The 24,055-nt window shown below is 41.5% G+C and overlaps 3 protein-coding genes across 3 annotated transcripts; 1 reads left to right on the top strand and 2 right to left on the bottom strand.

Moving 5' to 3' along the window:
* Positions 1-1,832: 1,832 nt before the first annotated feature.
* On the bottom strand, positions 1,833-4,533 carry LOC139808954 (uncharacterized). The gene is made up of 3 exons (XM_071771507.1): positions 4,143-4,533; positions 3,681-3,780; positions 1,833-3,421 (listed from the first exon to the last, which is right to left on the bottom strand). Exons 1-3 carry the CDS (start codon positions 4,152-4,154, stop codon positions 2,523-2,525), a joined length of 1,011 nt encoding a protein of 336 aa, XP_071627608.1. The 5' UTR covers positions 4,155-4,533; the 3' UTR covers positions 1,833-2,522.
* Positions 4,534-4,639: 106 nt separating this feature from the next.
* LOC139808961 (cuticular protein 19) lies at positions 4,640-10,832 on the top strand. Its single transcript, XM_071771520.1, has 3 exons — positions 4,640-8,582; positions 8,844-9,101; positions 9,421-10,832. Exons 1-3 carry the CDS (start codon positions 8,568-8,570, stop codon positions 9,886-9,888), a joined length of 741 nt encoding a protein of 246 aa, XP_071627621.1. The 5' UTR covers positions 4,640-8,567; the 3' UTR covers positions 9,889-10,832.
* An 854-nt stretch (positions 10,833-11,686) lies between these two features.
* On the bottom strand, positions 11,687-24,019 carry LOC139808947 (uncharacterized). The gene is made up of 6 exons (XM_071771494.1): positions 23,264-24,019; positions 22,260-22,415; positions 17,022-17,260; positions 16,387-16,676; positions 15,998-16,271; positions 11,687-15,916 (listed from the first exon to the last, which is right to left on the bottom strand). Exons 1-6 carry the CDS (start codon positions 23,402-23,404, stop codon positions 15,649-15,651), a joined length of 1,368 nt encoding a protein of 455 aa, XP_071627595.1. The 5' UTR covers positions 23,405-24,019; the 3' UTR covers positions 11,687-15,648.
* Positions 24,020-24,055: the final 36 nt, after the last annotated feature.

Genomic DNA, 24,055 nt, shown 5'->3' with positions numbered 1-24,055 from the left:
CGAATTAAGCCGCATTATTCCGTATGTATCTTAAACCTATATCATTCTTGACGCTGCATTATCGTCTCTACATACCCTAGGAATTACTAGGTTTCTAATTTCGCAATAAGATTCGATAATAGATCTCTGATGCTCCGTATCATTAAACTCGTAAAGTCTTATTGTTAGTTCCATAGATTCCTATTTCAGATACGCAATTATGGGAGCGTATACTTCTCTTTTATCCAATTATTTGACTGCAAAAGTCGCTCTTACTCACAGATGGAAATGCCGTGTTACGTCAGGTTACAGTAGAAAGTTACACCGTGTCGCATCGCGATAGATCGTCGATCTCCCGTGAAATTATAGATTACCCCAGGTAACTTGTATCGACATGCGAAAAACAATTCTTACAGTACCATTCGGTAATGGTAAAAAAAAATATGTAATGAACAAAAGGTGGACGGTACGTACAGAATGATTCACGAAGAGAATGTCAAACTTTAGAAGCTAATTTACCAGATAATAGCATTCAGAAAAAGGAAAAAAAGTACAATGTATGATAGAAAACCAATTGTGATTAGTTAGAAATTAAAATTGTTACTAATCTTAAGTAAATATTTTACGTATTTAAATTTAATTTAAATATAATAAAATAAAACATAATGCGGTTACAGTTTATCATAATTAAAATATTATACATATACTATTCTTTATAGCAGTTTTTTTGCACGCACATTTTATACTCTGCATGTTTCTCCTGTACTTCAAATACTCTTAGGTTTCTTTATGATGAACGCAATTAATTAACTGCCAGATTTGTTACGAATCACCGTGTAAAATTACGGCTGTAAGTCCCTTCGATTTCCTCGAGCAGAATCTTGGTGAACTTAAAGGGCGTAATCCTGGCGAATTATCTATCTGTGCAAGAGAGCGTCGGTAAGGAGTGAAAAGGAAGATTGCGCAAAATGAAAACGCGACTATTCGCAATTGCGGCGACTCGACGGCTGCATCGACACGCGAAGCGTGAAGGCCACGAAAGTGGATTGTCGGTCTTCCTTGTCCGGAGAAATGCTATCCTTCCACGCTTTTAGAAGTTTCAATTTCTATGTGAAAACGAAAACATATATGTGATCAGGCGATACGCTTTTTCGAATCCTCACATATTATGAATATTCTCACCTTCGTATCGTCATGCATCGATGATGAAATCCGCCTGATCGGATTTCTAATTTCCGTGCCATGCATTAAATTTTTTGCTATCGATAAAGAACTTAATCCCTTTCTAATCAGAATAAAATCTATTAATAAAAGTGTTATGTATTAGCTGTCGTATACTTTTTTCTCTCGTCATATATTCACGCCTGGCAGTAATTTCTGTAATTTATGTGACTCAATCTGATAAGAAATTTCTCAGATTATGTCGTTTCAGAGTTTACTTCCTTTCGCAAAATTTATATCTCAAACGCGCTCTCTTATCGTAATGATATAGCGTAACGTAGCGATTCTGGTAAATGAGATGGAATATCGCTTTCTAACATCGTAGGGAGATCAGGTATCTTTATTCAATAGAAAGCGAAAAACCGTCCGGCTTTCTATTTGCTCTAATAACGTGGGACTTAGTAACTTCTCATGTATAATTAAGCAAATTACTCGTCGCGCGAAACGCGAAACTTCCTGAAAGGAGTAAACGTTAGCTTTGCTTTTATCGAATTTTCGCTCGGGCGTTTAACTCACCTTTTTACGAGCGGAAGTTCCGCCAAGTTCCGTGAGCTAAAATAATAAAAGCAAAGATTGCGCTACGACAAGGTGAATGACTTCCATGATGCCAGAAGCGGAAACGATTTATTTAATACTAATCGTACAAAAAATTACATTCTTCGCGCTACCGTATATAGTCAAGTATTTTCTATCTTTACACACTTACTCATACGAAAAATACTGAATACACACCTTTTCATAATTGAGTGAAATAAAAAACGAACAGAAAATTAATCGAAAAGAAGTCTGTTAGACCAAGATACCATTTGCCATTTCTGTTTTAATAAATTTTCGTCATTAATTACTGTATTATGTAAATTTCCGTGAAAGTCAATTAAATATTTTTTATCAATCTTTTATTCAATTAATTTTCTATAAAGACAAACTTTCTATGTTAATTATATTTAGCAAATTATTCTATGTTAATTATAAATCGAGTAGTTATTTTTTTCTAATTAGTAAATTGGTTCTAATTATCGAGTGTCGAACATTCATCCGTTTTTGACCGTCAAAGAAGAAAACCGCATTTGTTATTGTCAAATACACGGTAGTACAAGATATACGTCATTAAAATGTCAACAAGTGATACAACAATTTAAAGCGTGTTAGATACTAGTCTCAACAAACCCTTGATGATATCAAGAAGCTGTTTCCGCGAGTAAAAACGGGATTCAACTCGAGCGAGTCTTAGGGCTAGCCGTCTTTTCTTCGAAGAGAAAACGCCGAGAAATAGAATATTAAATTATATAAATCGTATTACTACCCTGTAGGTCAATTCTTGGTCAATGGCGCTGTCCCTCTTCGACCGGCTTGTCCTGCTGATATTCCGCGTCGACGTTGTCGTCGCTCGGATAGTAAACCTTGCTGCGGTAATAATAGGGTCCCTTAACGTCATCGGATAACGGCTTGGGGATAAAAGTGCTCTTCGGTTTGTACTGAATGCGATTCGCTGTCACGTCGTATGGTATCTGCGCCTGATATTGCAGCAACTGCTTGATTTCCGAAGGCATGTTTCTGTCCAAATATAGAGTAGGTAGCGGAGGTTCGGGTATGGCTCCTAGCGGAAACGCTACTTGTGGTTGCTGCTGCTGCTGCTGCTGCTGGTGCTGTTGCTGGTGCTGTTGCTGCTGCTGCAGTTGCTGCTGCAGTTGCTGCTGCAGTTGCTGCTGCTGTTGCTGTTGCTCGTAATCCTCCTTGTAGGCGATTCTATCCTGACGCTCCACTCTCCTGTCGCTGTATTCGTATCTGGGCTGCGCTCCTTGAGCATCGATCGATTGGTATCTCGCCGATGGTTGCAAGTAGGCACCGCGAGGAATTTCGGAGGCGGCTGGGGCTAATTGTTGCTGTTCACGTTGCTGCGGTGCCGCCGCAAAGTGGTTGCCGCCGTAAATGAAAGACGTAGGATCGACGTAGGGAGCTTGCGGCTGATAGACCGAATTGATCAGCTGTCTGATGTGACTCGGCACCGCCGAGTACGGCTTGTAACTGTAGTACTGCGGACCCTGGGCCTGCTGCTGGACTTGCTGGGGTTGAGGCTGCGGCGCCGACGCTGGGGCACGATGCTGCTGAGCCTGTCGAAGACGAAGGGGTGAGCCGCCTTCGGCGCGCTGAGGCCGGTGAGCATTCGCCCGCTGCAACTGGCTCTGGGGCGCGAGGTATAGATCCCAGTTGATCCTCGAATCTGAAACACCGAGAGGAACACCGTTCCGTCATTCCGACATCCAATTTATCGCCGGTCGTCGATTGTTGGTGTTTATGCAACGCTGACCTCATTATCGGGGATCACAAAGGAATTGTTCTAAAGATCTGGGATGTGAAAAACACGGACTCTCGCGTGCGTTATAATTGCAGTAGTGGCAACAGTTAATTGCGATACATCAGGTCCAAGGTTCTCGAGGCGTGTCTTCAACAGCGAATAATCGAGAAAACTTCGTACTCACCGCCATCGACATACTTGATTTGCCCTTGCGGCGCGCGAGCAGACCTCCCTACATTTTCCGTTTTCGCCCACGCAATCGATATCACCACAATAAGAAGAATCTGCAAATTTATAATAAATAATATTAGCACAATACATCCGACGATGTCATGTACTGACTTTAAGTTAAAAACAATAAAACTGAATAAATACAACGTTAAAAAATAAATCACGAATAATTGTGCGATAAAATCATATCAATATCACCAAAATGCAATATATATTTCATTGAATAAGACTCTCGAAATGACCATCATTTGACAAACAGAAACCGATTGAAAAATATAGTCCACTTTTAACAGTCACAATTGGCAACAAGTCCCGCGAAGTAAAATTTGAGGAAAAATTAAAATATCTCTCGTCACTATATTAATGCCGACACGATAAATACGGTCAATCAATCAGAATATCCTGGAACACTCACTGGTAGTTTCATGGCTGCGTGTGGAGAGAAAGATGTACGCGGATTGTCGCGTCGAGTTTACTTGCAGAAATCAGCCGGCGGAGTCGGTGTGGCTCTTCTATATAGCCGTAGTCGCCCCGGCGTAATTGGTGGCGCGGCGGCTGTGGTAGCTACCTACTTTTAGAGTAATTCCGCCTCAGGTAACCAGCAAACTCCGACAAAAGGCTCCCCCCCTCGAGGATATATTATCAATCGTTGCAAGAAAGCGCGTCTCCTGGCGTAACGCTATTATAGAATTGTTCTCAAAGGGTGATCCCACAAGAACTCAGAATACTTCCTAAAAAATCTAAAAATTTGAGAACCTGCGATATTTAACTTTTTTCGCGATAGCACGATAATTTTTTATCTGCAGAATTCTCTGTAAGGTTAAAACTATCGCATTTCAAAAATGTATTTTTCAAATGAAATAATTATATAGAGCAGATTTTAATAAAAGATTTTAATGAATAAAAGCAGTATTTAAAGTATAATTTGACATATAGTTAATGTTTTCTAAAGTGTAAATAGAAATTTAAGAAAATAAAAACGTGCAATACTTATATGGATTGTTTTCTCTCAGGTCAGAAAGATTAAAGTAGCAGGAAGGGTTGAAGCGTTCAACTTCACGTTCTCGGAAGCGATTTTTTAAACTTTAGGAGCTGGAATGGTGAAATCGTTAGGCTCCATGCGATCCCGAGGATTTTAACGAGGCTACGATGACGTAATAAGAAACATTGGCGCGGTGTTTTTTTAGCTGAATTCGCGTTTCAGAGCGCTAAACCGGAGCCGGTAAGGTTCGCGTATGCGCTTAAGTTGTCTCAAATGAGGAGTAAAGACGAGAAGAAAGCGCGCTATGTGGTAGAGCAAATGCTCGTAATAATTCTTATTGCGATTACATGTGATTGCATTGAAGCAAAAAAGGAATCAAAAGGCCTAAGAATCTAGTTTCGAGTATTTCCTTGTATTTAACGATGCGAAGTAATAATTAATATAATTCCATAGCAATAAAAATAGAATAAAAAAGTTATAAGGAAAAGAATTTAAAATAAAATAAATTTCCAACTGATTAATAAATTTTACCAAGCAGAGTAAGTGCAATTATATACATTGAAACTCTATACATTGTTTCTTTAATTTTCCAGAAAAATATTAATATCAAGATAAGCTTATTTTTTTATTAATTTTATTACTTTTTTATAATTTTATTTCATTAATCATATTTCAATTTGTCTAACATAAAGTTTTATGCATTTAAAGATTGACTAAACTGAATTATAACATGGAATACAAGAATCTCCGATGACGTGAGTCAAAGCAACGCGGATCTTTTTAGTTAAACGGCCGAGGCATGCTGGAAAAAAATAAACTATGTTGTATGTAACTACACTGTCTCTATGCGTTGCATATAATTAAATTTACGACGCGCAAACGGTCTGGCGTGCGCTAAACATTACCAATTTGCGTCAGGCGAGGCAATCTATAGCGCTCCGCCAAGTCGGACGAAATGAAAGGGGTGAAAAGCAGTGGAAGGAAAAAAAAACCAGGGGATCTACTTAGCTCGGATCTATAAATTCCGTAAGATAATGGACCGCGCTGGCTTTATTACCGCGCGCGAAAAGAAAACCGCTCGCGTACGACGAGATAATTACGCGGCCGCGTGACGCTCGCGAGCCACTAATGCGATGAGAGTGCAACGCAACCGCTCGTGAACAACGATCATTATCTTCCAACTTAACTCATTGACGTATTAAACCGCGTAAATTAAAACCCTATAAGTGCCTAGCGTATCCTGCTGCTTTTTCGTGTATGCGGTGTACGGATAATATAAAAGTTTTATGTTTACATTACTGGTACCGAGTAAGAAATGAATAGCGGACGTTGCATTGCATTAATCCTTTTAGCAGTTCAAATGTTGAAATAAGATATATGGTTTCCTTCTGTATAATCTTATCCTGAAAATAGAATTTTTTCACCTGGCAATTGAATCTCCGATTGCCAAACAATTTTTCCGAGAAGCCGTTCAGCGTCGAAGTAATTTATTAATGGGCCGAATAAAGGAATACCGGATACATGTGTAAGATTATCATGAACAATCGTCGGGTAGAGAGATTGGACAAGGAAACGCGCGGTTTAAGCGAAACCATGAAAATCTCGTAAAACGGCCTTCCTTGACGAATCTCGTTTCGAATTAACGGCAATTTCCCAAGTTACAAACGAACGTTGCGTTGCGACACTTCGAACGGGCGTCAACCTACGTTGATCCGCATGTGCGGATGTAGATGATGAAAAACACGCAGCCGCGATAAGATTCGAAAGGTAAGATCGGCGAGAGAGGAGAGAAAAAAAAAGAAGGATTTGACAGGAGGAAGCGGGCGGAGAAAGTCGATTATTCTCGGCCGATCGACTGGGAAGATCTGCGTCTGTGGCGCCTGATATCGCGGTATCTCGGGAACTTATTTCACCCAGGCGAATGTAGAAATGCATGACTTCCTTCCGTTCGAACGATGTCCGCGATACGCGGTATCTCGACCGACACGATATGTAGTACTTCACTGCACTCAATAAACCTCACGCATTAATTAATTTACTACAATTTACTTCCACAAAATGTCCCATATAGAAAGTTTTTAATTAAATTATCCATTTAAGTCAAAACAAGACGTCGATGATAAAGATAAAAAAAGGCCACAAAAATCGGAAATACAGGAAAATCGCGCATTTGGAGTAATCGACGAGTAAAAAAGCGAAACAGGATATCCATTGCCCCGTCGGAGGAGTTTTATAATCCGTACGTTTGCGCCGCGCCGCGCCGCGCCTGCGATTGCGAGATGCAGAAATAATCGTAAACGAGAAAAATGTTTGATAGCTCGAGGCCGAGAGCAATGAGATCCGCGCGCTTTCGCCATACTTATCGAGTTATTAAGGAAAACGGAAACGCGAACGGAGTATACGAAGTATTACGCCGCGATTAATATATGCGCGCCGAGGCAATTAAAGTCGGCTTGATTTTCCCGGAGTCTCGCGCCGTCGATTCCAATTTGGCGATGCGGTAATGGGCATAAGAACTCATTACCGCGATCGTAACATCGCGGGTTCGCGAGTGAAATCGATGATCATGGTTACTACGGCGAGTGAGGGGGCAATGATCTTGTTTTTCGACGAGTACTTTTTGATACCCCGACGACAGGAAGGAAAAGTAATTTCAAGGATCGCGCGCGACGCCAACCCCGAAGAATGCCCCAAGCTTCCGCACGATTGCCGTTATGCCTCCGATAATCCATTGGAAGTCGGTAACAGCGTTCGGTAAAGTCGGTACATAATCTACTGTAGTGTACAGGCGAAAGACCTCAGGATTGAGTCCTCGGCATTGCGAGTTGTCAGCGAGAAATTCCTGAGAGCGCGCACCCAGGCTTTTCTGTTTCTTTGACCTCGGAACTTGTCGGTTCAATGCATTTGTAAAATTGATATATATTATAGCTATTTGAATTGATAATGATTCTTTTTTTATTAAAACGTTTTGTTCAAACGTCGTGTTCATTACACACGATATTAGCATTTCTACTTTATATTGTTCTCTTCTCTTTTTAATTATTTAAATAATCTATTATTTAAATTGTCGCCTAATGAAAAAAGAGCAAATATAGTGATGAAAATGACCATAATCTTCCAATGTTCCCGAAAGTTAATGAAAATATTATCTGTAACAGCTATATCAACGTTTTGATATTGATTTCATCGCGTTTTTTAAATATATATTGGTTGATTGTTTAATCTCTAATCTTAATCTGTACCTGCCTGCATAATTTAAATTTGAAAACAGAAAATAACAAAGCACAATTTCGCTTATACTATTTTAATTTTGGAAGAATAAAAATGTAAAGAAGATTTACACCGTCGAGGACACTGTCGACAGTTGAAAAATAATTTACATAATTCCACAAATATTCTTTGAAAAGCCCGATAAAAGAAATACATAAATTACAAATGCATTTCTGTAGAAATGCACTTTGTTTGAGTTGTAAAAGTACATTAATTAAAAAAAATGACACTTTTGTTACGATCGATTCTCAAATCTCAACAGAGATATTCGAGCAAGTTAAAATTAACGAGGAATTTTTGAAAACTTCGTCGAAACTGTACGAGCGGAATGCTCGGTTTCCTAAGCGAAATGTCAGCCTAAGTTATCACACGGTGAAGTAATGTACGAGGATTAGAAACTTGTACTGAAATCGTTCGCAGGGCGTGGTGGAAGACCAATGTGATCCGGGACTGGGACGCGCGGGTTGCCCATCAAGGCCTCTTCGCCGGGTTGCCCTGAGCCAACACGTCGTATAAAACGCCCCTCTCATCGACTTCTGGGAGCACTGTTGCGCTTCCCGCTGCATAAGGATCGATTATTCCTTCAACATGCCCGCCGTAGTCGTAAGTGTTTAGTCTTAAATCGTTCTCGTCAAATCACTCCTTTAAACTATAATGTAATTCTATATATAAAGTTAAAATTAATAAAATATACCAGAAAATAATTACGCAATGTCATAAAACGTATACATATGTTAAATAAGAAACAGAAATATTTTATGCCTTGTAGCAGTTGTAGCTCTTAGATATTTCTCAGATATTCCAATTCGTCGGACTAAAAAATTTGTCTGTAAGTATTCAAATTTTATTTTATCACGTACATAGATTATTCTGTTGGGTATCATCATCGGTGTCTCCAGTCAAGAGTCTTATTATCAATCGCCGCATCAGGCGGCGATTTTGAGCGACGCTCGTTATCTCGCGGGTGATGGCACATTCGGCGCCGCCTACTCTCAGGAAGACGGAGTGGAATTTAAGGAGGAAAGCGATGTAGAGGGTAATCGACGTGGATCATACTCGTACATCGATCCAACCGGACAAAGGCGCACTGTGACTTACACGGCCGGAAAGAACGGGTTCCAAGTACGCAGAGTTGCACATTTGCTTGCTAATTAATTTTGTTCATTAATTATATTATTATATGACGCTAAATTTATAACTTTTTATAATTTATTTTTGGTAAATTTTTATAATTTAATTTTATGATGCTATAATTCATTGATTTTTATATAAATATTTTATATAAATATTTCAGAAAAGATTATAGATTAATAATTGAAGAGCCTAACAAATTCATTAGTTTACTGCCAAATTAATCATAATATGAAGCTCAATTTTACTCAATCCTATCTCATTAATTTTAATAGAGTTTTAAGTTAAGCCGCAACTTTTTGTCTCGCAGGCGACCGGGGATCACATTCCCAGCGCACCCCCGCAGGTGCCACCGCAGCCGGAGTATGTACCACTGGCGCAATATAATCCGCCGGATTACCAACCCCCGAGTTACGCATCGCCAGCCCCTCAGCAGTATCCGCGGCGCTATCAACCGGATTACGAACCGCAACCTGTCGTTTATCAACCGCAGCCTCAACCGCGGCCTCAACCGCAGCACCAGTACCGACCGCAGCCGCCGCCGCCGCCGCCGCTGCCTCGCTATCATTATCCCTCGGAGTTGCAAAGTATATCCTCGTACGCGCCACCGAGTTATCAGCCGCACTATCAGCCTCCACTTCGCCCCGCGCTCGCGCCCGCGCCCGCACCGCAATACAACGCGATAACGACGCCGGCGCCCCGCAATTTTTATCCGCCGGGAAAACTCAGCTTCAATCGGACCCCCGACGGCTTCTCCTATACGTTCAGCAAGAGTTGAGTGGCACGCGAGTTTACGATGTGAAAAGCGGTGACGTATCCGTGATGAAATTAACGAAGTTTTTATTTTAATAACGTGTTATTTCGGGTCTTTAAAGAACACGACCCGCCATTACTTAAAAAATCCAAATCTTGAAATAAAAACGTGGTTGAGTCTCAAGAAAATTATTAACTAAAAGTTAATTAATAAAGAAAATTAATAACTAGAAAAGAATCTTGTGCAAAAAATTATCACTTTTGTTCAAAATCATAGTCAACATTTATTTTTGTTTTTATTTCATGTTTTAAATTAATTTTAAACTTAATGTGCTCGATTGTTAAAAATCTAAATAATAATTATGAGTTTTTAAATATTAATCATCAATGACATTGTCGTAACATTGTTCGTAAAGTGTATTAAAATATATTCTCGCAAGAGCTTCTTCTCTCTTCTACATTATGTCCAGTTTTTTGCGTCTGAAAAATAAAACATCGGAACTGCACAGAATCGAATAATTTTCGTCTCGATCGTTCGTGGAATGCCCGATGTACCTTGCATAGCAATTTCCCGTACAAATGCATGCACAATCACATGCTTCATGGGGTCGGCTTACTTTCATCCGGTAACCTTTGCGTTCTCCATGATGTTGCAACTGAGAATCCCACGATACCGAAGAAAATGTGGGATACGCCCGATATACATATATGTATATTTATGCGAGAAACGCATGTATTAGAAATGTATTTATTCTATCTTGATTCAATTCACAATTGTAATTAAATTTATTTAATACGATTATTATAATAGAAAAAGTTTGACTTCGAGAACAAATAAAGATAATTTTTCCAGGTTAAAAGATTAAAAAGACTCGTTTCCATCTCTTTAATTTTATGAGCGACATAAAATAGTTAATAATATTTTAATAAAAATGCTCTTTATTGAAATTAATTTGAAAAGTCGATACGTATATATTTAAATGGGACTATCCGCTATAAAATATCACAAAAATAGCGCTTCATCTTTGTATCTTATTCCATGAAAGACGACGAATTACCGGCAGAAACGGAAGAAACGGAGGGACAAAGGAGCGATTATCTTATTATCCAGGCTCGCGAGTGATAATGCGAATGCACCACGCCATCGCTCGCGCGAGGAGGCAGGGGTCGGCAAGGGCGAGGAAATAAAAATGCAACGAAGTCGAGCCGGTTCGCTGGCCATTATTATTGTTGGCCCGTAACACGGGCGCGGCGCGATCCGGGCAAGGCGAACCGCCTGCATCCGAGCAGGAACTCGGCAACCGAAAGGTGGGCAGAAAGAAATTGCACGCCCGTGATATTTCAGGTCACCCCGACATTGTCGCCCGAGAAAACGCGTTACAACGTTATTGTCGTTCGAATTGACGGTATTACCGATTTTACCGTTGCCACGTCGTAACGTGTGCGACATCAGTTTGTCCTCGATTAAATCTTACGCGCAGAGAGATTAATATCCATCGAACACGACGGCAATAAGTGCGACTTGGGTCTTCTTTTTTTGGTCGTGTTTTATTTATAAAGGTATATTGAGTATACATTTCGTTCCGTATATAATTATGGCAGTAATATACAGACTCTGATTAGCTGCGCGTGACATCAACAGTATAAAAGTAGTCTAAAAACAGCTGCTGTAGAGGCAGTGTGGCATCGAACGTTCACTCTCCTCGTAACAGAAGGACGAAAAAACGAAACTAAACGCCGTCTTACCTAAGTAACTAACTTATGTCAATGTTTTATTTATGCCGGTGTGCCTCCCCAACACGTGAATTTCAAAATGATGACGATGGTGTGAATAAGTCCCAGAGAAAAGGCACTATGCGTCGTATTCTTCCAAATCCTCAACGAGAACGCGTTTACGTATCGCGTTTACTTGAACGCGTCGCTTTTTCCTTCTTTTCGTTTTACTCTTTCTTCCTTTCTTTTGTATGAAAAAAAAATCTTCGTAAAGAAATCCAAGTTACAATGACTGTGCATACACTCTCACGCTTACATTGAACGATATACAATCGAAGCGTGTAATCGACCTGCGTTGTTTCATTCCCACGTGGAGAATGCTATTTGTTCAAGTATTCCTAATGTTCTCTATCGAACGCTACTAACGTTAGTCCTGCTCACGACCGATCTGTAGGCGAATGTTAATTATTTATCCCCTAAACTGCAAACAGTGGTTGACTCCGAAGGCATTGATCTAAATCTGACTGCGCTTTCGTCTCAACACGCGCGACAAGACAATACGGCCGCGCGCGATGCGGACGAGCGTCGTATAGTAAAAAAAAAAATTGGCCTCGCGGCGGGCAATGCTATTCACTAATCTCACTACGCTAAAAATATAAGTTCGGGTCGAAACTCGGGATATTCCCGATGTAATTGTCATGCGGTACGATAGTCTAAGATAGTCGCTATTGTCGCGGTGATTATACCTCTAGTGACATAGTTGTAAATGTTACGTTACACAAAATATACGCTCAGCGTTAGGCTCCGACTTTTGATTTTTATATCATCGCAGAGGCACGGTCGTCCCATGAAGCGACCGTCGAATGGAAAACAACTCGGAAGCGGATTTGTACGTGGGGGCAGGAGGCACGGCAGTTTCGCGTTTCTCTTAGCGCATTTTTTACTGGCTTATCTTAGAAAACTATTCTAGGGAGACGAGAGGAAGCTTTAAGCGCTGTAACAAGCGAATCCTATCGGCTTCTTTCTGGAAGATATAGTTTGTTCACAATGCAAATTCACATTAAGACGCCTGAGAGTCTCTGCCAAATATGTTGACGAGCATATTTCAGTTTCCAACGAAAAATTGGAACTCGATTATTGTCGCTAATTTCCCGATGCGAATAATACGTATATTCGTGTATATGTCTCTTTCCCGATAAAACAATGAATAAATTATCCGAGATCTAGATATACCGCAAGAGAAAAATTAAAAAAATATAAACTTTCTTCATATTTTTCCATGATGGAAATACACACGTGTAAGATATCATAAATGATTCATGATTAATCATACGAGAAAGTCTTTACCATGCATCGTCAATATTCGTAATAACTAAGTTTAAATCTCGAACGTCCTTGATTAAGTACATGCTGATACTTGAGATTTCAAGGATGATCGTAACAATAAGGAATAATCGTACCGTAGTAAAAAACATTAATAAAAAAAATTTTACTTGCACTAAAAATCGACTAATAATAGATATTAAATTTTTTAGCACATGTGTAATAAAAAATGTAATAAAAAAACATATGCTTATTATAAGAAATTCTTCGAGAAATGTAAATAAAAATTGGAGAAATTCGAAACACTTCAAATTAAAGTTTGTCATTTCAAACTTTTTTTTTAGCGAAAGCTTTGTTTTTAGATATACGACCATCGCTGATATTTACGCACTGCAGGGACCCATATTTGGTATATAAGTTGACAATGTATTCGAACCCACTGTCTTTACAAGTTCATAAAATTCCGCCAAAAGTATACTACAAATCGCTAGATAACGATTTAACATATATCAACACATGTAAGCGAATAGTCAACGAGTGACTGACAAGTATAGTAAAATTACACAAGATAATTCATCGAATTTGACAACTTAGATGATGTCGTATAGAAATTAAAAATCTGTTATTTTTATTTTCTCAAAATAAATTATTATATACATAATTTTTTAAATAACTTGATCTTTATATATATAAAATTGTATTCCGATATAAAATATATAACTGACTATAAAATGTACATGTCTTTTAAAATCACACTATCAACTTTTGTTTCAAAATTTGTTTATGTAAGGAATAGTTAAAGAGTAATTTAAGCTAATCAAATTAGATGAATCATTCTGTATAAGACATAATTAATTTTCCAAAATCAGATCTGTAAACGGCACACAATTCATCCTCATTGATATTAAAATCTAGATCAAAGAGAACGATATGCTATCAAAATAATAAATTCTCTAAATTATAACGTTGCAGTTGAAAACATACATATACATATAAAAAAATATAATAGCATTGAGAACAAACCTGTACATCAGAGAATACATGCTATTACAGGCCCACTTTGTAACTTTCTAACTGTAACTATTTAAATCTAACTCTATGATACAACAATATATGGTATATCCTTAATGTCATATATCATTAATCGGTCTTTTTATGCATGTTTTATGCAACTATATGGTTACTGTTAGGCTTTATTCACGCTATATATACATAATTAGAGACCTAATCAGAGACTGGAAATAAGGGAGTCACTTTTGATTGATCCGCCATTTTTCTTCAAAAATAAGAGAAAGAAAAAGAAAGAGATATATGAGAAAGATATATGAGATATATGAGATATATATGAGATATATATATATATATGATATATATATATATATATATATATATATATATATATGAGATATATATATATATATATATAAGATATATATATATATATATATGAGATATATATGAGATATATGAGAAAGCAATATGAATGTATATCGCTTTCTCTTTCTCTTATATCATTCTCTCTCGCAGAATTTTAAGAAATCGCCTGATGACCAGTCTCTGATTACAGTCTCCAGACATAATAACAATCCAATTGCACTCCAGTCTTGCTATATTCATTAGTAAAGAATATTAATAATTATTTACATTGTCAGTCATGTTCAAATATTAAAAATATATTCTTTTAATATAAAATACATTTTTGTTTACTTCGCCTGTGTGACGAAAGAGTGATAACACTCAGGAGTCAACACTGCCAGTCCCAAGCCCGAGTAAAAGAGAAGAGTTCGTGGGCAAGGTTAGTAGCCTATCCACGATAAAACAAAAATGAATGCTCACAAGACAATAAGCCTCGGAAGAGGCGCTATAAAATTGAAAAAACAGACTCAAGCCTAATTAAAGAGAAAAATATTAAATAAAATACATTCATTAAACAAAACATATTCAAATGCAGAATTTTGAAAAAATTAAAACAAGCGCGACTGAATTACTGTATCTATAACGTGAATAAAACTTATATGTTAAAAAGTTACAGAATAGGTCTTCTAGTACCTACAAATAGCAGGAAGCTAGCTATGTAGGAACGTATACTATTAAGTAATAGCTTTTAAATACTGACATAATAGTGCACATTCTTACCATAAGTCAAGTCAGTATCATGTCAATACTTAAAATTTCTTCTTCTCAATAATGTAATCTTATCTTGTGTCAAGATACACAGTAGTGTATTCCTGAAAATAATTCTACGTAACTCTGTTCTGATATGTATTTATTACAAAGTGCGTAAATTGCTACTTCTTTAATAATCTTTTGTGAAATAAACTTGCCAAGACTGTTATCTTCTTAAGAAATATTAGATAAACTTTTCCAGTAATTTGTAAAACGTATAAGGGAATGATCAAACCTAATATATAAAATTCGTTTATCTTCGAGATTATGTCCTTAGTCATAAATGACCCTCTTCTATCATGTGCAAAAGGCTCTAATAAAAATATATTAGAAAATAATCACAGTTGCACGGAATTATCAAATTAATCTATCATGGGTATTGTACTAACATTGCTACTCGTTATTAATTATCGTTATCAAATATGCTACTGTGTATCTATTATCGATAAGTTGGTATATATATCATTACAATCACAATATGCATGACACCCTATGCGAAAGTTTCTGATCGGAATAGAGCAGAAAACTTGTACTATGGTAAGACACAAATCGACGGTACGTAGTGACAGGGAAAAGAGTAATTCTAGCTGCATAATCCATTAGGATCAACGAGTCCTCTGGCAATGAGCTCAGCCGTCGCAGCATCTCCGCCGCTTTGTTTACCACCCGACTGTTGCCCGTGCTCGCAGTGCGTACGTATATGGAACAAAAATTCGGCCTTATCTGTGAAGTCTGCGCGACACATTAAGCAAAAATTCCTCTCGGTGGTATAGGATTGCGCCGGTTGGACAGATCCTGGGAAATACGCAGCGGCGTGTTGTGGCGGCACAGTTCCTTCAACCAAATGAGACCTGCAATTGAGTAAAATTAATTGTAGAAAACGTTAAATTAAAATACAAGTATATTAATGTTGAAAATAAAGAAATATTAACCGAGCATGTGTTGTCCATTCCTCTCTGGTAGCGAGTGATCGTCCGCACAGCTCGCAGGCCCAACTCACTGGCTCCTCCTTCAGTTTATGAATGCTATCTTGACGAGATGGCTGTTGCTGTTGCGCTTGCTGCTGTTGCTGCTGCTGCTGCTGTTGCTGCTGTTGATGTTGATCCGATCTTGGTGTGGTAGGCGCTGACAGAGGCGAAACGCCAGGTTTATGTCTGAGTTTGTTCATATGGATGACCAATTTGTCTCGACGCGCAAACGCTTTACCTGCAACATGTATCGGACTCTTTATTCATTGCTTCCTTTTAAAGGAAGATGATCTGCGATTCAAAATAATTTGTATCTAATGGTAGAATGTATTCTATATGATTTTCATACTTACCGCACACCTCACAAGAATATGGCTTCTCCCCAGTATGTATACGCATGTGTATGACAAGTTTATCTTTACGAGCGAGCCCCTTGCCACACACAGAGCAAGCAAACGCCTTCGTCGTTGGCTCGCCAGTGTTGGTCGCTTTCGAAACAGATCCCGGACGAACATTCACGCTGTTTGCCGTCGTTGTCCGTAATGGTTGATTTACTGCCGGTGCTCTACTTCCAAATTGTTGGTCCGTTCCTGGAAATGCTGGCATCATACTGGGACGCATCGCAGCAGAGTAATCCGATGACCTGTGAAATAAGAACCAATGATCATATTGCAATATCTTTAGCTTGGAGACCAATTAAAATATAATTATGCGAAATTTAATGCAGAAAGCAATCACATAGCTATAAAATAAGCGTAGCAAAATAAGATTTTAATGTAAGGACATTATAGAAAGTGTTTTAGGGAGCATTCCTTTTTTTGCAATATTTCTCTTTTATGAAGGTAGATTGTCAGATATTTCACGCAGAAACATTTATATATTTTAAAAATTATAATCGAGCGATGACTCGAGAATATTTATGATGGAAGATCTCGCTTCTAGAAAGCGATGCTTTAAGAAAGAACCGATCAAAGCACCCTTTACGTACCATGTTCCAATAGACCGCAGAACTCTTACTCCATCATCGTAGCCGAGCCCGTCGTCTGGCAAGGTGAACGTGGGATTCGGTGGCTGCGGGGCCGCGTGAGGTCCAGCCAGAGACCTCGCCTGAGCGGCCTGCTGTGCCATGTGCTGCTGCAGTGCCGCGTGTGCCGCAGTATGCGCTTCCGCGTAACTCGCGTGCTGCTGCTGTTGCCCGCCGTTTGACATCTTGTCCTTGTCCGTATTCTAAATTAAAACCGTTAATTGATCACACGTAGTGCAATAATTAATCCTTATTTATTTAACAACGCGACGAACGCCACGTGGCTCTCGATCAACTTCGCAAAACTCTAACGAGATAGATAACTTTCGTCAAACTCACTTCATTTTCTTTTCCTATCGATACGGCATGTAACTCGTTAAAATATAGCTGTATATTTTCTAAATAAACAGATTTAACGTCATTCAAAATGTTAATTTATTTCAAAATGTAATTACGAATGCAAGTTCATAACGGAGACACGAATACTCGGCGTGTCTCGATTATGTATCGTCCTTTCTATGGCGTCAAACCGTCGTCTGACACGAGAACGGCGCATCAAAGATGGCTTTACGAAGATCCGGAAATCCGTGCGTATACTTCGTAGCCCGGAGTTCTCTTACGAAAGCGATTGAAATACTATTGTTGCAGACAAAAAATAACGTAAAATAAAATTATTCAAAAATTGCTACAGAATAAGATTGTTTTTTCCTGTTATACAGTTCCATACTTGGTCATAATCTATTAATAATAATCGATAATAACAATGCAATGTTCTGAGAGTACTTATTGTTAGCTCGTATCGCTATTATCGCCTATATTATTGCTCTTCTTTTAAAACGCTCATTGTGAAGTAATTATTTGATATTATCAACGATATTTTTCTTTCGTGTAATGGTCTAGAAATATATCAGTCATGTTTCAAATTTTTTTTCTCATGTAATAATCCTATCATCCGGATCCTAGCATCTCCCTCCCGGCGCCAGCGTATACGCTAATGCTCCGTCAAGGTCTCTCGGAGGAAAGAACAATGAGGAAAGCTATCGCGCGCGTTAGGGAAGTGACTCTGGAGAATGCTCCAAATAATCGTCATCGTAATCTGTCGGTCAATTATTCTTTCGCGCTCAATCCTGCTCACTGCCAATGGACTATTAATACAATTGTAATTTACGATAAAAGGACAAGAATCATTTCTGCGTTTCTGCAACTTTCTAAATGTACTAAAATAATCTAAAGTAATCTAAAAAATATATATATCGCGCAATAACGATTGGTGAGCAAGAGACGTTCCGGAAGTAGAGAGAGAGAAACAGAGAGAGAGAAAGAGAGAGAGAGAGAGAGAAAGAAGCCATCGCGCGAGTCGATCGTTCTCACGAAAGAAACGGGCGCCCGTCTTTTTGGACGCGCTTACCACGCACTAACGGAGTCCACGTTCCAAAGACGACCGTTGGGCTCCGGGAATCGAAGGGCCAGGAGAACACCTACGACCGGAGGGAAACGGATTTTTCCCCCAAAAAATATCGCGCGACCCAGATTTTTTAATCACAACACCGATGCAGTAGCTCGGTAAACTACGTAAAGTAGCAATAACGATGACGCGAAGCTGATGTTTATTTTCGGGGGGTTGAGAGACTCACACAATCAGATTACTCCGGATGTACTAGAGCGATGATAACCGGCACGCTTCGGCGGGACAGTTCACTGTACAAACGTTAACACTGACATGCACGTTCGCGAGGCTCTTTACGCGCAAAAAGCTTTGTACGTTGCGTTTTCGTGCTTTTCGCGACGCGTTCGGAGGAATATCCGCGGGTTCACGAGGCAGAAGAGAGCCGCGAAGCTGGCAGCCACCGCAGCCGCCGCCGCCGATTCCCGGCGCGGGAGGATGCAAGGACAAAGAGGCGAAAAAAAAGCAGCCGACGGGCGCGCGGAGGGGATAAGCGCGAGACAACCGGGGAGACGTTTCCCTCGCCGTCGGACTGGGAGAGAAGAAGAAAGAGAGGAAAGAAAGACGGAACCGCAGGTGAAGGGGGAGAAGAGAGAGAGAGGAAGAGAAAGAGATAGAGAAGGTTCAATGAGAGAGGAGAAACGGAGATAAAGACGGAGCGATGTATGCGTGTGTGTGTGTGCGTGAAGACGACGGGGGCGGGAAGAGGGAACGGCGAGAAAGAAGTAAGGCAGAGCCAGCCGGTGACACACACCGACGGAGGAGCGACGCGCGATACAAACGTTGCCGAGCGGAGGCTCCCCGCGGAATGCACCGCGCGGCCGGCTGGCCGGCGCGGAGCGACGGAGCGAAGAGGAGGCGAGCGAGCGAGCGAGCAAGCGCGGGGGCACGCCGAATACGACGAGGAGACCGGGAAGCGACGCGACGGGGGGAGCCGGGAGCGGGAAGAGAGACAAACGGGGCCGGCCCCAGTCGGCCGGCCCGCTGGCCGACCACCGATCGGCAGAAAGGAACGCAAGGTGTGTGTTTACGTGTATATGCGCACGGGGCGATGATTCGTGTGTATCACTCTCTCTCGCGACGTGTAACGTCGCGCTGCTACGAGAGAAGGGAGGCTGGGAGATGTAACAGAAAGAAAGAAAGAGAGAAAGAGAGAGAGAGAGAGAGAGAGAGAGAGAGAGAGAGAGAGAGAGACCGAGAGAAAGAGAGGGAGAGAAAGAAAAAATGCGGGCGAGGAAAGAAAAGCCCGAAGGGAGAAGGGGACCGCCCCGGCGCGCTGGAGGATAACCGACGACGCACGAACGCGACGCGTTACGATATACCGAGCGGATATCCCCGGAATGCGGCGAACCAACGGTCGACCGGACCGGAGGAAGCGAGACGCGAGACGCGAGACAACGAGGAACAACGAGGCGGCGTTAAGGGTGGCCCCGCGTGGGGGTGCCTCTCGCTTCTGTCCCTCCTTTCCATTCGATTCCCTTTTCTCTCTCCCTCTCTCTCTCTCTCTCTCGTTCAGTGTATACGTATTATACGCGACTAGCGGAGCGAGCGATATCGGGATGCACGAGGAGGAGCATCGCCGTTGTGTGCGGTGCAACAGTGGTGGCGGCGACGGCGGCAGCGACCGGTGCGTCGGCCCGCTGACCTTGACACTGACATTGAGAGAGCGAGAGAGAGAGGGCGAGATCCTAGGAGAAGGGGGAGAGCAGAAGGGGAGGTAGAACTTACGCGCGCGCGCGCACACACACATGTCGCAACACGGGAGCGATTCATGGGAGAGACCGGAGAGACGTCAGAGGGACGACGAGGACGTCGTCTCGCGACCCTCTTCGTCGCGCTGCCCTTCGCCGCCGTCCGCGTCGCCGATATTCCGGAGCGCGCCCGGCGACGAGAGAGAAGGAGAGAGTCACCCACGTAACGAGGCTGCGTCGATCTCGTCGGGGTATCCCGGGTTTCGAAACAGGTTTCTCGGCCGCGCGAGCTCACGGCAACTCACGTTGCACCTGTGCCTAGGACTGCCGAATCGGCAGGGGAGAGCGGATGGCTTGGGAGGAGGCGGTGAGGATCGAGCGATCCGGGATCGAACGAGAGAGAGCGCGAGACTGGGAGAAGAAGCGAATAGAGATAAAAAGGAAGGGAGGAGAAGAGAAGCGAGAGGAGGATGGGATTTATATGCCGTGTTCTATGACTAAACCCTTTGGAACATGACGAACAAATGCATATTTGTAAAAAAATGTATCTAAGAGAAAATTGATGCAACTGATAAGGAATGTCGCGAAACGACTGTGATAACTCTAACATTATGGTATTACGATTACGAATCCTTTTTGACAATGAATGTGACAAATGAATGAAATAGTAATGTACGTCACGTTCGTAAAAATAGATAAATAAGTAGCACAAGATAAAAGAGTGATAAAACTGAAGGGCACAGGAAAGAGACAGATGAAGAAAGATGAAATGTAGGAAAGAAACGCAGCGAAATTAAGAAGGAAATAGGAGTGTTACGTGACGAGAGGAGGAACGCGGCAGGCAGGTGAAAGAGAAATAAGTTGCAGAAGCAGATAGGAGAAAAACGGGGGGGGGGGAAGTGGGGGAGAGACAGTCGAGACAGCGAAGAAAGGAGTATACTTGTACTACGACTTTCGCTTTCTGTGCGCGCGACGCGTCTCGCGGTCGCGACGCGCCGATCAATAGACGTCGCGACGTCGGTCGTCGCACACGTACATTCGCACACAGACACATACACACGTACACACACCCTTTCTCTCTCTCTCTCTCTCTGTCTCTGTCTTACCCTTTCTCTCTCCTCCTATTTATCCCTCCTCACCTCCCGCCGGCCCGTCTACGTTGCGTACGCGAGGGTGGAATTATTGAGATCGCGCGCCGCCGGGTGCAGCAGACACGGAAAGGGGGGTCAGCGGGGGACCCGAGCACCTCTAGCTACCGATCAGTGACGCCCCTGCGCGCGTTCCCTCTCTCTCTCTCTCTCTCTCTCTCTCTCTCTTCCCCCCTACCCCCTCGTGATCACCATCCGACAGGACCCGTGCTCCCGTCCGACCGACCCTGTCCTTTCATAGCTTGCCGCTACCAGGAGTACGGAAGAAAGAAAAAGATATGCATCTCTAGCGATACACTCCTCGCGCCATTGGTGATGCTTTAGTAGCTGATTCCTTCGGAGGCAATTAATTCATCAAGTTCATTTTAGTTTTATATACCTATTCAGTTGCAGCGTTTTTGGAAAAATGCTGAGTATCACTGAATTATCAAGTCATTATAAGGAGAAAGCAGAAGAGAGAAAGAACATCGAGAGCGCTGCGTTAAAAAATCTTTTACGCTACACCGATATAAAATCGCTTTATTTTGTGACATTGCGGCGCGTTTTTACGAAGTCGAAGAGGCTCGTACTATTTCGTACTACACCGACAAAATAGCTCAGTCAGTTGTGATGAAATTGGACGTAAAAAAAAACCGAAAATTTTATTTTCCCTCTTCCACGCAAAAGCAAATCCCATGACTGTTTTACCAATTTTGCCGAATCGAAAATCATTTCAATATCCAATACATGGACACCAAAGGGCATTATTATTCTCGCAATATTACAAATGTAATATTGCACAAATGTGAATAAACAAAATCTGAATAAAACACAATCCTGTTACATGTGCGATATATTATAACAACATATGTTTGCTATGATTAAAAGTTCTATGCAATTTAACATAATCCTAGTACGTAGAAAGGAAAATTTCACTTGCCTGATTGTTAAGCGCAACAATGTTCTTCAAGGAATCTGCATAATTCTTCAATACTGCCTCTGTGGATAAGCAGTTGATACGAAATTCGTAGAACATATCTAACTTGTAGATACATCTCTGACAAATATTTTTTGGCAGTCCATCCTCTTTTGCTATCTGTAATAAAATGATCTCGTGTTTTCCTCTGTTTAAAATGGCAACTGGCGAAATTGTAAATCTGATTTCAGGATTCTTTGGAATAATCAGCCATTTAGCTTGACTCTCAATATTTTTTTTTTTTCCAAGCTTTGCGTTACGAGGACATGATGAAACGAAAGGAAATAAGTGCTAAGATAACGATCAAGAAAATCAATATGTTTTAATCGTAGAATTGTTAAATGTTCTTCTTAATACAACAAAATAAACGAGTCATCGAAAATAGAAAAAAAACAAGTAGTAAGACTTAAGGAATGAGCAAACCGATCACAGCCAATTTAAAAACGATAGAAATACGTTTTCGGCAATTCTCGACTGATTGATCAATTCACTTACTTAAGTCTCTATTTTATTTATTTTTTTTGCGATCTTTAGTCACAAAAGTTCAAGGTATCAATTGTTTCAATACTGGAGCATTGGAGCGTAAAACAAGGAGCTATTCAATTCACAAACCACGCCAACGCAGAAAGCTCTGCATTTGCACGTGCAATGCAATCAAGCGAGGCAATTTTAATTGTCCTACAGGTATTCTTAATGATACCCCTTTTCTTAACAATTTGGGAGCTCCGATAATTCAACTCACAATTTTATCTCTCGCGAGGGGAACCTCCGTTCAGAAATATCTCTCGTGCACGTGGTGTAATTCTAGACTTCTAGAGGGTCTCCCGCACAAAAGCTAGCTCGCGTCTCGAGATCTGTCGCGCGTCGCCTCGGCAAATTCGGCCGAAATACGACGGGTCGTTTCGGGTCCCGGGTCCCGGGCGGGCAACGCGGTGGCCGCGTACACGGCAAGTGTCGTCTATACTCACCACGATGGGCACGCAGGAGCGTATTTTGAACAGCAGCTGCCGCTGCTCGCTCTCCTTGTCGAATATCTGCAGCTGGTGGCTGCTCTTGAGCGAGCACAGCCTGCAGAGCTCGGCGAAACCGAGGTCCTCGTTCATTGCCATTGTCGCGCGCGACGGGGAATGCAAAGGGTTTTATATATATATGTATATACGCGCGCACACGCCACACGCACACACACACACACACGCACGAGCGCGCGCGCGCGCGAGTCGCCGATCACCGGGAGATTAGGTTATGCCGCGCTGTGCCGCACGAATTCCGCACGCGCGTGCCGGCGGCACGGAAAATCACGGAATTCGCGAAAATACGCGGACGCGATTACTCGAATCACCGTAGGAACGTATGGGTCCCCGCGCGCGGCGATTTCCCCGGCTTGGGAAGCTCAGCTACGAAAAGCCGTATCGCGCGAGCGAAAGAATCGAGCGCGGCCGATTCTGCTTTTTCTTTGTCGCTACTGTCGGCCGCACACGCTCACGCACACCGTGCTCCACGTCGAGTCCCCGCGTGTCCCCGCGTTTCTCCGACGACTCCGACTCGACGCCCGCTACTTTTCGATCCGACATATACGAGACGCTCTCGATACGAGATACAAACGAACGCCGCGACGCCGCGATCTTGGATCGAGGAGGACGAAGGCGCTGGAAGGCGCGAGCCACTTGTCAGATATATGTTACGTGTATATAAATGTTCGGTTTTTTGGAACTATCGAGCTAATATTCCCGTAGATTGTGACAACTGACAAATTTACTTTG

This window comes from Temnothorax longispinosus, chromosome 1 (assembly GCF_030848805.1).
Source record: "Temnothorax longispinosus isolate EJ_2023e chromosome 1, Tlon_JGU_v1, whole genome shotgun sequence".
Taxonomy (NCBI): domain Eukaryota; kingdom Metazoa; phylum Arthropoda; class Insecta; order Hymenoptera; family Formicidae; genus Temnothorax; species Temnothorax longispinosus.
The sequence above is the reverse complement of the archived record's forward strand: the minus strand, read 5'-3'. Positions and strand labels throughout refer to the sequence as shown.